The sequence below is a fragment of the Amphiprion ocellaris genome, chromosome 5 (assembly GCF_022539595.1).
Source record: "Amphiprion ocellaris isolate individual 3 ecotype Okinawa chromosome 5, ASM2253959v1, whole genome shotgun sequence".
Lineage (NCBI taxonomy): Eukaryota > Metazoa > Chordata > Actinopteri > Pomacentridae > Amphiprion > Amphiprion ocellaris.
This window is the reverse complement of record NC_072770.1, coordinates 29,037,925-29,054,179: the sequence shown is the minus strand read 5'-3', so window position 1 is coordinate 29,054,179 and position 16,255 is coordinate 29,037,925. Positions and strand designations below refer to the sequence as shown.

General features: G+C 38.1%; 1 protein-coding gene across 1 annotated transcript; it reads left to right on the top strand.

Moving 5' to 3' along the window:
* The first annotated feature begins 7,452 nt into the window (after window positions 1–7,452).
* On the top strand, window positions 7,453–16,133 carry srsf3a (serine and arginine rich splicing factor 3a). The gene is made up of 7 exons (XM_023280302.3): window positions 7,453–7,566; window positions 9,655–9,701; window positions 10,947–11,157; window positions 11,242–11,376; window positions 14,465–14,503; window positions 15,251–15,337; window positions 15,440–16,133. Exons 2-7 carry the CDS (start codon window positions 9,695–9,697, stop codon window positions 15,465–15,467), a joined length of 507 nt encoding a protein of 168 aa, XP_023136070.1. The 5' UTR covers window positions 7,453–7,566; window positions 9,655–9,694; the 3' UTR covers window positions 15,468–16,133.
* The last annotated feature ends 122 nt before the right edge of the window (window positions 16,134–16,255 follow it).

Below are 16,255 nucleotides of genomic sequence, written 5' to 3'. Positions count from 1 at the left end.
TTTGCAAATCTGTTGAGTTAATACACTTACCTCCAAGCCTTGCTAGACTAATTAAGTTTCCATCTTGCCATCATTTAAGTACAAGTAAATAATGAAGTGCTTCCAGCCCCTGACAAAGAGTTAAATGAAAACTTATAATTACAGGTAATTACAGCACTCGTATAAATATGTTCCAACCCCACACTTTACTGTAATAAAAGCCACAGAACTGAAGTACACTGAAGTAAATACTGACAGTAAAAACTCCCACTGTTGCTATCAAAGTGCTTAAAGTTTCATCAAAGTGAAAACTCAGTAATGAACTCTATCCATCCTGTAAAGACTTCATGGAAAAAGCAGCGTGAATGCAATATTTATTCTTTGAACTATGTGGTAGATCTGTTGGCTAATAAGTTTTAGATTTTAGAAAAGAAGTAACATTGAAAGTACTGTGAATTGTAGTAGTGAAGATCATAGTTACTGTCAAGCCATGAAGTTTAAAAATATTAATAAACCTGGTGCACATGTAGTAAAATGCATTATATTTTATGGAGGCTAGGTTTGCAGTTCAAATATTACTCTGCACAAAAAGGAGATTAGAGTTATCAGGGAAATACAACGAAGTACAGTAAGTTCACCTGAATTGTATCAGAAGTACTGAGCAACCACTATATCTAAACTGTGCTGAAACACACACAGTGAACCGAGGGAGTGTGAAGCAGAACAAAGCGCTCCCATTACAAGTTTTACTTTTTAACAAGATGCTGTGAAAAACTGATCAAAGACTAGCACGGTTGTTTGTGGTTGGTTTTTGTGGTTATATTTAATATGGCCTTTAAAAAAAGTCATAAAAGTTGATTTATGTTGGCCAGTCAAACTTCTCACAGCTGTCAGGTTCTGCTGCGGATAGAAGAATCTGTTAATATATTATCTGAACCGTGAGCGTATTGTGAATCCAGTAAAATAATCCTTAATTCCCAAAAGTTTTCTAAATACAGACTTAGAACAGCCTGTCAGGAGACTTTCCCCACACGGAAACCCACAGCCGCTGCATTTACATGAACTCTTTATGTTTTCAAAAGGCCATTTCATTATGACTCTAATCTGCTGTATTGTGGTTAAATAATGATAATCTGCTGATAATGGCATGCAGAGTTGATATGTTTAAGATTGGATCAGAGTCTCTGATGAACTCAGACTGTTACTGAGGCCAGACATTTACATCGGCGGTGTGCAGGGGCTGCTGAAATTCCCTTAACAGTCATAAAAGATTTTTATAGCTTTGCTTTTGTGCTTTTGTGGTCTGAGGATACCAGCGTCAGTAGTCCAATATATACTGTTTGAACTATAGCATGTTTTATGGCTGATTCTTGTATTTATGTTCACCTCATTCTTGCATGTTGAAATGTTTAAAAACTTCAAAATATGGCATAAATCACAAGTGTGGGCCCATCCTGGCCGATAAGTTAAAAAGATTTGTTTTTGTGAGACACTGTGAGAAAACTGTGTTTATTCTTTAATGCCTGAGCTGGGATGCTCAAGCACTTTGTTGCCGGTTCCTGGTGGGTAAATCCCATAATAAGAGGTGCTGAGGACACTGTCTGACCAACGCTGCTGGCAGACAGCAGGCGTCTGCTGAAGGGAACATGATGATCCTGTTAATTATAAAGGTGACATAACACAAGTGAACCTGTTTCTGCAGACCCACAGGGATGTTGTCAACTGGCTGAGTAATCTGCTGAGCATCTGCTTATCGGAAGAAACTAGGTTTCACACAGTCTGGTTTTAGAACATCTTATTCAAAAAAAAAAAAAAAAAAATAGAACAGAAACACAATGATTGTGATCTTGTGTTCTAAAAACACAACCACAACCTCATCATGCATCACGTCTCACCCTAAACAACTAAAAATAAATGCATAGATAGCTAAAGCGTTTAGACAGAAAAGGAAAACTTCAAGACGGCTAACTCGAGTAGAGATTTGTTTGTTTTTCCCAAACTCTCGAGCCGCAGTGTTCTGGTAGCTTTGTTGGCACTTCCATCTGCCTTCTAGTGCTGTTTTGGAGGTCAAAATGAACTGAGCTGACCTTTGCTGAGCTGGACAGAAATGCATGAATAGATTTCTATAGTCACACATGACTTGAGATGTTATTTTCCTTCCTGAAACATCACAAACATCTTGTTTCTGTTCTGGTGAAAGCAGCCGTGTGGTAGGAAACAGGAAAATTAGATGGTTGAAGAAGTTAAATCAGCTGTTTGTTTCTGTTTCATACATATATAATAAGAATATGTGGATGACACACGTAGAGATTTATCACTTGTATTTTGAGCTTTACGGATTATTACTGTTTGCCACCTCAGCTTTCACCATCAAAAAGTCATGTATTCTTTGTCAAAATAAACCAACAAACAGCAGATCTTCCTGAAAATTACCTAACACATTTATGAAATGTTGTACAAAGTGCTCAAATCTGAAAGGCAGTTGCAAGAATACGTCTGTGTGAGTCTCGATGTAACCAGAAGCACGCGGGTGAGTTCATTCAGGGATACAGGCTGCACAGTCATCAGGAAGTGAAACAGAACAGAATGTGCTGTACTAATCTGATTGAAAAACACTGCTCTGAGTGGATGCATGAAAAAAAAAGATGTTTCATTTAAACAGCTACAAGGAGAATCCTATGGCAGCAGGAGGATATGCACAAAGAAAACAAACGGAGCTTAGCTTTTCATTTGGCGATATGAAAGGCAAACGGTGGGGGATAAGTTTGGAGAGGCACTTGGTCTCACACAAACTCTGCAGCTGAAATACAGCTGAGCAACATAATGCTCTTTGTTTGTGTTCTAGGCATCCGTGTTACGTACATGGGAGTAATCTCCTGAGTGATCCGTTTTATCCGTAAACTTTTGCCCCCTGAAGCAAGAGTTTTTTTCACCGCTGCGCCTGCCAAGGACCCTAAATAAGCCACTAAGAAATTGAACAGTGAATAACAGAGGGATCCTGTTATCGTTTGAACCTTGAAGGACTGTATCTTGCTGTTGCTGTGGTTTGGTGCTAATTTTATCAGTTCTGATGATGGGTTTAAGTATAGATATGATTATGTGCGAGAAAAAACATGTGATGTTGCAAGTTGAGATGTGGCTACTTTTAAACTTTTAATATATTATTTTGGGTAGTTCACTCCGTGGCAGTGCATTGTTGTTTATAAGCTAAGTATCGCTGTATGTGAAAAACAGTGAGCCATCTGTACATATATTTATATATTTGGAAGAACAATTTCTGGCAGAGCACCCTCCTTAGAAAAACAAATGGCCTGTGTTCATTTATAAATGTCATTGGATGTTCCATCTCCTTTGAGGTGAATTTTAGGTGCTTTCCTGTAAATGCACCCCTCCTTTTCCTCCCCCCATGCACTTTTGTGGGAGTTTTAGTGTTATGTTATGTAGACTTTCATGCATGATTGCTACACAGTTGAACAAAACAAAATGTCAAAGATTTCTTTTGTTTTTGGGTATTTTTTTGTTTCGTCGGTTTATACTTCTGTCCTAAAGGAATCATTATTTTATTTTAAATGATTTTTCTTTTACAATTAAAAAGAGAAATGATACCAAATGCTTTGTTTGTAGTCCTGAACAGCCTTCTTCTGCCTAAATGACTGAAAAAAAAACATGCTTAAACACATTTTGTCACCTTTATAACTTTTCTTAATTCTACATCACTGCTTGCACATATTAATTTTGAACTAATGAAAGTATTTAGCTACAGAAAATAACACATTGTTTGTTTGGAGTTTTAGAGACTGTTAAAACTAATAAATACAGCTGATTTATTCATCTCTGCATATGTGTTGATGGTACTGTGCTTCAGAAATCCCAAATAAATCCATCTCAGTCTCTACAGAGAAGTGTTTTATTGGTGTATTATTCAGTCTACACTCTACTGATACTCATGAGGTGGACAAAATGATAGAAACAACCGTCAGTATACGGCAGCAGCACAAACAGCAGCCTCCACATTAATCTTTACACTTCCCTTATAGCTTTCACGAAGGGATGATTTATTACACGACTGTTGTACTAGACTGCATTAGTTTTAGCTGTAAACTGCCACATGAGTGCATGTGTTCACATTCAGCCAGTAACACATGACATATTGGATTATTTATTGTAATAAAAGTGCTTTACGGTCCCTTTAACTCTTTTGTCACCTTCATCCGACATGTTAGCACAGTTTGTGGCCAAGGCTTTAAACTGTCATCTACACAATGAGGTTTAATGAGGTCAGAGGAAAAGACAAAGTATCAAAAGGCTGAAAAATGGCTGATTTGTAGTTTGTGTTTGTACACATTCAGCAGTGGGTTTTATGAGCCTGCAAACAATGAAGATATTAAGCCGGTGACAAGAAAACACAACAAACTGAAACACCTCTCTCCTTCGTGGGGCAGCACTCGCCTGAAAGTTGTGCTAATGAGGGTTGTTATTCTTAATTATATTATCTGGCACCAATTACAGAGAAGTCTAGTACACAGCAATTTCATCTGTTGTGTCAGACAATCAGCACTCAAAGCTTGAAACACGTGTGACTAATTGCTACAAAAACTAATTTGAATCCTGGTAGTTAGAGCTCAATCCAAACATATTAGATGGTGAAAAAAGGTAATCAAGACATGTAGCAGTTTGACATGCAAAAGAGGATGCTTCTAAACAAACACAACCGCATCATTAGTGACTCCAAAATGTGTCTGAATGAAGATTACATTTAGGGTTAGTGCAGTAACGAAACAAGGTAATTAACAAGTGAAATACTGTACATATTGTGTGCTGATTTCTACCTCTGTCGCAAAATAAATAAAGATTAAATTAAAGAGGAACTATCTTTCTTTGTCTTGTGTGTCATTTTGTGATGTGAATAGAGAGAGGTTCATGGTCAGAGTTGTGTTACACCCCTCTTCCCCTGTTCAACACCGCTTCTTGGATGTGTTTGTATACGGGAAGTGTATCTGCCCGCCCACCTGCACACTTTCAACGGGTCGTTTGTGGTGTTTCCTCCTGTTGTGCAATAACGCTGTCTGTTGATTCACCAGTGTTCCTCTGTAATCGCTTAGTGGCAGTCAGCCGTTCTTTTCAGTGTTATCTTTAAAAGGTCACGCTGGCCTAGTAAAGTTGATGTTTCTCTTCATCGTGAAACATAAACGATATTATATATCTGTGGCATCGGTGCATGTGATTCACTGTGACTTGAATTTGGCAGTGGCTTTGTTCAGACTCACTACTGAAGCAACACCTATTGCTCAAATCTGTATTTTTTCATGCACGTCATAAAAGTGGTTGCAAATCTGCAGACATTCTCCATTTTCCAGCCCTCTTGAAAACAACACGTGTTCCTATTCCTTTTATCGTATTCTTTACAAGTCAAAAATGCCAACCAAGCATTAGGATAATACTACAAGTAAAAGTTGTGTTTAAAATCCTGCAGAGGTGTTTTCAGCTAAATTCACTCAAAGCATTAAAAGCAAAAGAACTTATTTTGCAGGAAAAATCCCCCCTGTGACTGATAATATGCAGCACTATTAATACTGGAGGTGGAGGTAGTTTTAGCAACTCTATATGCAGTTAGGCTGCTTAACCTTTTAGGCCCTTGGCAATTGCTTGAAAGCTTCGCCTGAACTATTTAGTCAGTAAAAACAGCAAAACTCTAGGCTGAACATGAACAACTTTGTGCTCTATAGATAAGAGACACATGGGAGAATTTTTAAATATGTCAGTGTCTCCATCACCAGGTCAGAGTGAGGTGTGAAAACCCAGCGAAAATAGCCATTTTTACCTCTTTCTGATCAAAACTAAATTAGAGAGCAAATAACAATGAGTCCATTATCACTGGTGTTATTGAAGCTGTTCTAAAAATTCTCAGCTGCAATTTCACCAAATTAGATGTAACATAAATGAAGCATAACTAATGTTGCGTGCATTTTAGACACACTAGTAAGGGGCGGCCTCCCTCACCGAATGTGCTACACTTGGCAATTTTCAAAAAATGCTCCCAGCTGGAAATACTTAGAGAAAGTATGAATACCTTGAAATTGTCCCTAAGTGCAGTAGCAGAGTAAATGCACTTACATTCTACCTTCCAGGGTTCGTACATCCATCCATTAGCTGATGGCAGGTGTCTGGGTCCCAGCCAACACTGGACGAGAGGTGGGAGACACACTGGACAAGTCACCAGCTCATCGCAGGGCTATAATATAGAGACAGACAACTAATTTAGAATCGCCACACATTTCTTAGGACTGTGGAAGGAGAAAACTCAAGTAGGTACAGGGAGAACATGCAAATTACACACAGGAGGAGACCAGCAAGTTTGACCTCTGGACTGTCTTGCTGTGTCTATGGATAAGATGACAATGTTGGTACAGAGCACAAAGAAAATAACTCCTTAAGTGGCCTGTGTTAATATATAAACACAATTTGACTGCCCCTGGTAGCATTTGTGCTTCAATTTAAACATTTTTCTGTCTGTTTGTTGTCTGTGCATCTGTGTTTCTGTTGAGCAACTTTATTTGTTTTTCCCGAGGAAATTGGGTCTAATGTATTGGAGTGATATGGGCACGTCCCCATGTTGTGTTTGCAAATGTTAGCCTTGACAAGGAGGAAGAAGATCTCAGTTTCTTTACACAGGGGGAAACTAGTATTTCACAAAATATCTGAAAAAGATCACGTGCGAGGCTGAGGTCACAGCAATAAGAACAGATGTCAAGATTGTCCTCAGCCCTGAAGCAAAGAAAAGGTCTGAAATGAAAGGCGTCAGTGAGAGGACAGAAAGATTGGTCGAAGATAGAGGAAGACAGCTGCACTGAATACCCATTGTGTGCCTCTGCAGTTATAACACAGTGTAATTTAGCCTACTTACATTGATGTAAAATGTGTTGCTGTGGGAATACATTTTTTTCTGTGTACATTTCATAAAAATAACAGTCATAGTCTAAAGCTGTTAGGTCAGATTTAATCTCCTCTTGCTGTCGTTTCCATTTTCTGGGATTTACTGTAAGAGAGTGTAGATGTAAATTAAATTGGCTCTGAGGGAGCAGGGATGAGGTTAGCTGGATGATGACTGCAGTCCACACAGGATTACAAGGACTACAGAGGCCTTATCTTTGTAAAATGGGTTGGACTCTCTTTATCTGTGTTACAATTTCACAAAAAACTCACTATATCCGCAGGAATATTAGACAACCATAGACCACCAAGAAGCATTTATTGACACAGATTTTGCTCAGAAGGTGATGTGCAATTTTGAAGAAAAAAATAAAACCAAGTGTTAGAGATTTTTTTTTAAAAAAATCTGTGGAATTTTTTGTCAACGAATATCACGTTACAGACTGGTGAATTTAGTATGTTGCCGCGGACTGTCCACTGCGGTACAGTAGGTGGCGTTATGGAGCCTCTTTGCAGTCACACAATAAAACCAGAGAAGAAGAAATGCGTCTTGTTCTTCCGCTGTGCTGCTCCTGCTAACAAGCTAGGCCTCCTGCCGATACTGGCGGCGTGAAACCAGCTGTTACCATTTGTTGTCGAGCTGTTGCAACTATAAAGGTGAGCTACATTACCTGAACATAACAGCCTACTTGGTATCTCCGTGTTTTTCATCTAACGCTGCCTCTAGTGGGCTCAGGCATTTAAAAAAAACCTTTTAACGGTCATTGATGCTAAATGTGCTGCCTCTTTCATTCTGAGCTCGCTAGCAGCGTTGATGCTCGCATGGCTCGTCAGGGGGAGGATGGGCAATTTGGCTGTGTGAATGTTTAGAATTAGACTTAATAGTAATTACTTTACGTAGTACTGGCAGTAATTTCCATATTAGACAAACCAAATAGTATCTTAAAAGCGTGGTATAAACAGCTTCGCCGTTAACATACAAGCTAATGAAACTCAAGTACTTTTCATTCCGTGAGCCTTCACTTGTGCTAAAAGCAGTAACATTCAAGTGGATTAATAAACACAGCATTCAGGTCTTCACACAATAAAGTGAATGCAGTTCAATGAAACATTCCTGCACTAAATAATATTAAAGATTTAAATACTTTGCTGTGAATATAACGAGGTTAATTCAAGTGGTTATCTGTCTCATCTGGAAACAAGGGGAATGACTGTGAGCTTTATGTCTGTCCACAAAACCTCGAAGGTTTGTTGTCATGTATTTGCTGGTGACACCCTTTAAAGTTCCGTCTCAGTATATGAGGGGGAAACCTAAAATTTTACTATTGGTCAGAGCTGTGGTCAAGTATGTACATAAACGGGGAATGACCCCCAAGGGAATCCAGACAGACATGATCAGCACACTTGGAGAGGAGGACTCTTGCTATTTAAATGTAAAGAAAAGTGCATTGGTGATTTAAGCGGGGCAGAGAAGACCCACAGTCAGGGTGCTCAAAATCAGCAACAACAGACAATCAGCTGAAGGCCAAATTATGGCATGGTCATGGATGGTAGACATATGACTGTCCAACACACAGCAGAAATAATGTACATTAGTGTTGACTCTGTTCACACTTTTATAACTGACATCTTGGGGATTAGCAAACTGTCTGCGAGATTGGTGCCCCAAATGTTGACGCCCAATCAGAGGTAAAAGACAATGGAAATTTGGAGGAAACTTCTGACTCATTTTAAGACTGATGCAGTCACATTCTTGAGGATAATCATGATCAAGGATGCAAAATACAAACAATGCAAACACACTGGTTTTCTGGATTCAGAAAAGTTCAAACAAGTGGCATCTGTTGGCAAGGTGATGACTTTTGTGTCTTGGGACATTGAGGGATTGCTCATGATGAAGCAATCAGAGAAAAAAGGCGAGGAAAGCTTTGAGCTGGTGCTCTGTTGCTGCATGACAATACGTTTATCTAGACATCACATGGCAGACCATTCTCATTGTGTGGTCACTGCAGGTTTCAGGTCTCCAAATCACATCGTTAGTTTCTTATTGGACCAAATTATACTGAACAAAACTACAAGTGCAGCATGTAAATGATCTTCTTTTCTGATTTAGTTGGTTCAAAATCTCAATCAGGTTTTTTGAGCTGCCCAACTTGAGACAAATTCTTAACCATTGAAATAGGTATGGCTTTAAAGGTCAATGATCAGATAATGTGACCAGCATACAGACATGTCTTTGACCAGTGGATATAAAGGTCACCTTTTAAAATGCAGGTTTATTCAAATGACTTGATGCTACAGATGACAAGAGAAAGATGCTGGATACTGGCATGTCAGGAAGGGTCCTAGCAAGCATCTGAATGTTCACAACTCTGCCGTTTGTTGTCTTAGAAATAGTTTCAGGCAGCATGATACAACAGTCCTCTGTTTGACCCTCTAAATAGATGTCTGACAACATGATCCTGTCCCCTAAAATGTCTGCTATTCTTCCACACTGAGTCCTATTTTTTTGTCCTATTTATTGTGCTCATTGCATTTTGGTTATGTTTTCACTTTTGTGGCATTTAGACCAATATTTCGGACATGAATGGCCCTCTTTTAGTTTGAGAAGGTTTCATTGTACTGTGGAGTTGAGTAAAATTTAACACAATCGTGATCGACGTATTTAAGAGACAACACATTTTTTGTATTCAGAGCCCAAGTATATGATTGTAACAATTTCTTTCTGCCTGTCTTTTCTTTCAGGTGCATCTGATTCTAGGACTCTAACAAGAAGATAGTTGGAATGGGAGGTATGAAAACTTGTTACTTCACGATTTATTGATGAAACTTTTTTGTCTGTTTCAAAAACAATAGGGCTTCCCCTGTGAAACTGATTAGTCAAGGTGATAAGCCTCGTCTGTCTTAGGGATGAGCAAACTTTCTGCGAGCTTTAAACTTGTCATGTCTTTAAAGCTTTGTCTTGTGATCAGTTTAGTTAATAGTTGACCAGCTACCATGGAAACACACTTCTTAAATGTACAGCATTTAATTATGAAAAGTTGCCTTTGCTCTTTAGCCATAAAAACTATTTGCTTCAAACAGCAATTATTTTCATCACTGAGCAATGTGCAACACTTTTTTTCCTCTTTATCAATTGTTTAGTCTGGAAAAGTTTGAAAAATGCACAACACAGTCTCAAAGAGCACAGGATGACATTTTGAAATGCCTTGTTTACTCCAATTATCAATCCATTCCTCAAAGATAATCAATATACTCTAATGTTAAGGCAAGGAAAGGCAGCGTACAGGATTATTTACAGAATAAGATGTTGTAGCTCTAAATCAACAAGCAGTCATTTTAGTGATCGTAGTAGAAGAGTTTTGCAGTATTATTGCAAAGAACAGGGATCACATTTTCTGTTAAATTTTTTTTAGAACTCAGAAATTCAAGGTTAGTATTCTGAAAATGTTCATTAGTGGTTTAAAATGGCTAAAACCTTTTATTTGTTTTTTTTTTTTTTTTGATGCAGCATTTAAATTGACCTGCTTTGTATATTTGTGTGTTACACTGAATGTTTGCAGTTTTGTTTTCGGGAGGTTTTGTTGTTAAGCCGGGGTTTTATCTATGTGATCTGAGACACTAAAACACCGCAACCGCTGTGTCATGTCAGATGGACTTCCTTCATCACGTCAGATTATTTCCGCTTGCTGGTTAAATGTTTGTTTACTACGGGTGTCATCTGTAAGGAGTACATTGAAGCTCATATAAATTTAACTATGTTTACTTTATCCTAAATCGGGGTAGCTAATATGAATATTTATTTCTATAAATCAGTGGTTGCCTAATGCTAAAGAACTCCACTGCTGAGAACAATGCAGGTCTGCCTCTATGGTGCCATTCTTCCTCTCTTCTGTTCCGCAGTATTTTTTGTAATCCTATGAGTTTTAGTGAGACGTATTTTAGTGGACTTCTATTTCAGATTCTTTAACATCTTCAGTTCTGACAGTTGTAATCATGTGCCTTTCCATGTCTGTGTTTGTCTCTCTTCCTTAAAGACCCTGCTTTTCATCGAGACTGTCCCCTCGACTGCAAGGTTTATGTTGGGAATCTAGGAAACAATGGAAATAAGACGGAGTTAGAAAGAGCTTTTGGATACTATGGTCCTTTAAGAAGTGTTTGGGTTGCCAGGAATCCTCCAGGTTTTGCTTTTGTAGAGTTTGAAGACCCCAGAGATGCATCTGATGCTGTGAGAGAACTGGATGGCAGGTAACACATCCTTAACAGATTACTCAATTGTGATCATTTATTTGAATTTCTAGTTTTCCATTGATTTGATGACTTCTGTTTTAGAAACATGTGTGGCTGTCGAGTGCGTGTCGAGTTATCCACCGGGGAAAAGCGCTCTAGAAGCCGTGGCCCTCCTCCATCCTGGAGCAGACGCCCTCGCGATGATTTTAGGCGACGTAGTCCTCCAGTCAGACGCAGGTATGTATTTCTTACTAGATGATTAATTTTACTGTTAATAGTACAGTCTCATTTGCAGTGTTAATAAAAAACACTTCTGACAAAGCAGATATTTGGTATCCACACACTGTAAATGTTATTGTTTTTTTGACTCCTAAGTTTGGCAAGACCGTTTTAGATCTGGGAAGTTCCCATATTGAGGAAAACCTATTATCTTTTCCAGTCTTAGACATATTTACGTTTTGTCAAACTAAGCCAAAGCCAAGCGAGGTGTAAAGTTTCTGAACGCTATGGCCTAAATTTAATTGTTAGGACTCAGTGTTCTAGATCACATCCGTGAAATAGAATTATTAATATTATTATTATTATTATTATTATTAGCATGCATCAGTAGATAATCTATGAATCTGCCTGTTTCAGGCTGTGATATACTGGTGTCACTCTCTGTCCTTCATTTCTTTAAAAAAATAAATAAATCTGTGGCTGTATTCACAAATTATCCTATCCCGGCTAAGAGAAGAGGCAAGGTTACCGTCATTATAGAAGGCTTTATGTTTCACAAATGAACTTGGCTATTAACTGGACAAAGTTCTGGCATGAACTAATAATTTGTTTCTCATACATGAAACAAAGTAAAATATTTACTTGGGTAAGCATTGTATGTGCAATCGTTATTAATTCAGTTGACCTGCATTCATTATTAGGGCAGTTCTACATATAGCACCAGTTTCAGTGAGGTGACCCTGAAACCCGCTTTAATTATTTAAAATAGTAGGTGGTGCTGTACTGCTGTCTAAAGAGCACATTTAGGTGTAATGAATAACTCTGATAGGAGGCTAAGATGGTCCAAGTTCTGATTCTAGTGCAGAGTTGTGCAAACCATAATATTTACTGTTGCTGCTGAATCTTTAGAAACTAACTACCATCCAAATAAATGGCTTTCAAAAGTTCATTCTTACTGTTGTTAAGGCTTGCGAGAACAGACAAATCAGGAGATCGATGCGACTGGTTAGAAAATTTGCTGACCACCTCTGAATTCTCTCTGAGTTTTAGTGCTAAAAGGGTTTTAGATTTATCCTCCAACAGACTTTTCTGCCATCTCGGCCAGTTAGGAGCTACATTTTCCTTGAGGATGTTTTGTGAATACGGCCTCTGATCCCATATTGACTGGAGTGATACTTTTAAACAAATTGCTGTCATTATTTTAGCATTTCAAGGTTGTTTTTATCAGTGCCAATTTTCCTAAGTTTTGCCTCCAAGTCCAGTAGCAGGTTAGGTCGGCACTTGACTGTTTATGAACTCTTGTAAAGGTATGTCTGTAAAAACACCAAACTCTACCAGAGTATTATTGCTTTATGGGGGACATCTTTAAGAGGCACAGTTGGTACTTCATCACCCATCAACATTTTTATACGTACTTTTAGAATTACTTTCTGCAGGTGTAAATTTTGTTTTCTTTCTGAGTTCAGTTGCCATCTATTAATAAAACTGAACCCCGTTGCAGAGTCACCACCACGCTTCTCACCATCTGAGTCAGTCAACTAGTCCTTCTTTCAGCATCATGTGACTGCTGACCAGCGAGCCCCAATCAGCTTGGCTGGTGTCACATGACCCAGGCGCACCGCCAGTCGTCAGGTTCCACCAACCTTTTGGTTCCTGAGCATGCAGTTCCCAGCATCCTTCTCTTCTTCCTCCAACCTTTATCCAATCGACAGCGGCCCACTTCACATTATCAACCAATCAGCATCTTTACTCGTTCTATTCTCCACACATCTACTGTATCAACGGGAACAGCCCTTGGCTTACATCCCTACCCATCCTCACACCCCCAAAAAAGGCAGGGAAAATCTACAACTACCCCCTCCAACCAGCCACCAAGCAACTTCATATCGCCAACATTTGCATCATGTGGCAAATCCTCTCTGCAATTCGACCTCCCTCACCATCAGTCTGGCTTCCTAGCATCATTTCTATCTTGTCCAAATCCCCCAAAATAGTAAGTTGCTTTTATCCTGCTCTTTGTAGTTTTTATGCATAATCTAGCTTTCAAAGCTGCTTGACACTTTTCCCTCTGCAATTATGTAATTTTGAGCAATTTCAGTGCAGAACTGCAAAGCTGTAAAGGTCAGGGAAGTAGACCTGCAGTCATTAATTTTCTTTTGCAAAAATTAAATGGGTTTATCCAATCTTCTGTTTAATTACGCTGCTGAGTGCATTTTCATGGCTCGACATTAAGCCATCTTGAATCATCTAGTGGAGTTAAGTGTGTTTTGTTTTGTAGTTTTGGTGCTGCCCCTGTGTCAGGGTTTTTAAAGTTTGTAGTTATCTCTCAATTACTAAAGAAAAATCGATATATAGCAGCCAATTTTTTTGACTAGCAAAGACTTGATCCTACTTGGCTCTTCATCAGGTCAGACTTTTGTTTTTACGAACTTCAAAATGCTGAGAAGCTCTATAGTGCCAGCTAAACAACCATCCCTCCCAGGGTGATAAACATCCAAAAACCATTAACAAATCAATACTTTAGAAAAACAGCATAGTGAGAAACAATAGTTGTCCTTTGATAGGCTTGCACCTACGTGATGTGCATATAAGTCTTTCCAGCCATCACATGTAGGTTACTAGTGATCTTAGTGCTTCAGGAAACGTTCCACGTGCAGGTTTTCTTGAACTATACAAGTAAACAATATGCCTTTCCTGTTCTGAACGGGTCCTCTGTAACAATCAGTTTACTTTGTGTACAACATCGTGCACAAGCTGTGTGCGTCCAATGTTGTTTTAAAGTAGCATTGTACTAAACAGATGGTCTAAGAAAACGCTTTTCCCACTTGACACAGAAGTGGTAACATAGACAAGTCTTAATGTCGAGCCCTGATTTTGTTTCATGTTGTCAAATCTGGCTCCATGATTGGTGCTCATTGCACAAAGTCTTCTTTTAATGAATTGACCTTGATGCAGTTCATGGATGCAGATCTTCCTTCTATTAACAAACAAGGAAGTACATGTAACCAAGAAACAGAATGCCAAAGGTTTCATTAGTGATAGGAAGTATTAAATACGCTGTCCTAATCATTTTTGTTCCTTTTTTTTAACTTCACCTACACTATAGATCCCCAAGGAGGAGGAGCCTGAGCCGCAGTCGCAGCAGGTAAGCTTGGTAACAACTGTCAGTTTTAAACCCTCTGAACCCCAAGCAGTTTCTGGGCTTTTTTATTTACTCCTGCCACATGTGTACTTACTTTGAGGTAATTCTTCACCGCAATATAAAGTCTTTCACAAACAGCACAAATTATTAATTTGACAAAAATAGAAAAACCTCATATCAACATATACAACATTTTTACAAGTGTCTACAGCTGTTACTATACTGATAGATATTTACCGTTTTAGATTTTATTGTGTTTCAATACTCATCTTTTATCTGTGTAACCGCAGTCTGCATTTCAAGAAGTTTTTTGTCATGTGACAAATGAGTCCCTTATGGCTTGTCAGTTGCGCTAAAGATTTTTGCCAGGAGAATCATATTTCAAAGTTATGACACTATCAATCTTCTCATTTACTTGCTAGTGACAAAGTGACAAAAAAAAAACTTTCTTTTAATAACCCCTTTCAGTACTTTTATCCTATTTGCTGTTATACACAGCCTGCAGTTCAGTTCAGTTTAAATGTCCCTGAATTTTTCTCAAGAATGTTTGTTGCCAATGAGTCTTCAATGGTTTCTCATTTGCGCTAAAGAGCACAGAACTTTTGAATTTTTTTTTTAGGTTACCATTTTTAGCACAAAGAATTTCATTACATACCTTTCAACGGCCCCTTTGGGTTTTGGGGTTCAGAGAGTTAAGCAACAAATTTGTAAGTGGATGGTAAAAATATTTTTGTCTTCTTCCTTCACCAGGTCTCTTTCAAGAGACAGACGTAGATATCGGTCTCTCTCCAGAGACAAGAACCGCAAGCGCTCACAATCCTTCTCACGATCAAGGAGGTAAATTGAAGCATTATTATCTTATCATACTTTCAGATGTAATCTTACCGCTAACATATTTTTAATGTTAATTATGCATTAACTGGTTGATTTCCTTTACAGTCGTTCCCGATCTAATGAGAGGAAATGAAGATCTTGGATTGTTCGTCTGCAGGATGAAGCTATGGTTGCGAAAAGACAAATTTTTATAGTCATGTTTTTTTTTGATTTTGTTTGCTAGCTGAAGGCAGCTTAAGATCAGCCAAGTTATACATTGAGTAATCATAGTCTGTTAAATGAACAACAAAGGACTAAAGTGTTTTTCTCCTTTTGTATGTTTTCGTGGCAAGATTTTCCCATTATACTGAAAGGTTGTTCTTTTTTGCCATCTGTTCACTTAAAATTAATTCTATCTTGCCTTGCTTGTTTTGAAACTGAGTCCTAGATTGAGTATTACATTAACATCTTCGTGTTTTCTTTTTAAGCTGTTGAATTAAAGTTCATGCTAGGTTTTTATTTGTTTTTGTTTGCATTTTTTAAAATATTTGATTCACTCTTAAAATTCTAATGACGAATTCCATTGTTAGTGGGAATGTACTTTATACCAGTAATGAAGCAGACAAAGGTTGTAAATACTGGTGCTGTTATTTGTAGGCTATCTCTAAAACATTATCCGTAATTCTGTATTATACCTACTGTATGCCACTTTTTCAAAAGAAGGCATTTACTCTGTACTACTTTGCTTGATTCTCTGAGGTCTGACAATTTGTGCTAATGCAGTTTAACAACTTGTTGAATAAATGTTTTTCCAAGGTGACCTTCTTGTTGAACGGGATTTTTTTTTCAGCTTGAATAGTTGCATATACTAATAACATTAATACTATTAGAGACTTCACAGCATCAAATAATAATAAAATAATATTTTTGTTAAGGGGATAT

What these genes read in the sequence shown, in the direction of transcription:
- srsf3a (XM_023280302.3), top strand. An exon ending in AGTCCTCCAGTCAGACGCAG is followed by an intron (nt 11,377 to 14,464) that starts GTATGTATTTCT and finishes CCTACACTATAG; the next exon opens with ATCCCCAAGGAGGAGGAGCC. An exon ending in TCCTTCTCACGATCAAGGAG is followed by an intron (nt 15,338 to 15,439) that starts GTAAATTGAAGC and finishes TTTCCTTTACAG; the next exon opens with TCGTTCCCGATCTAATGAGA.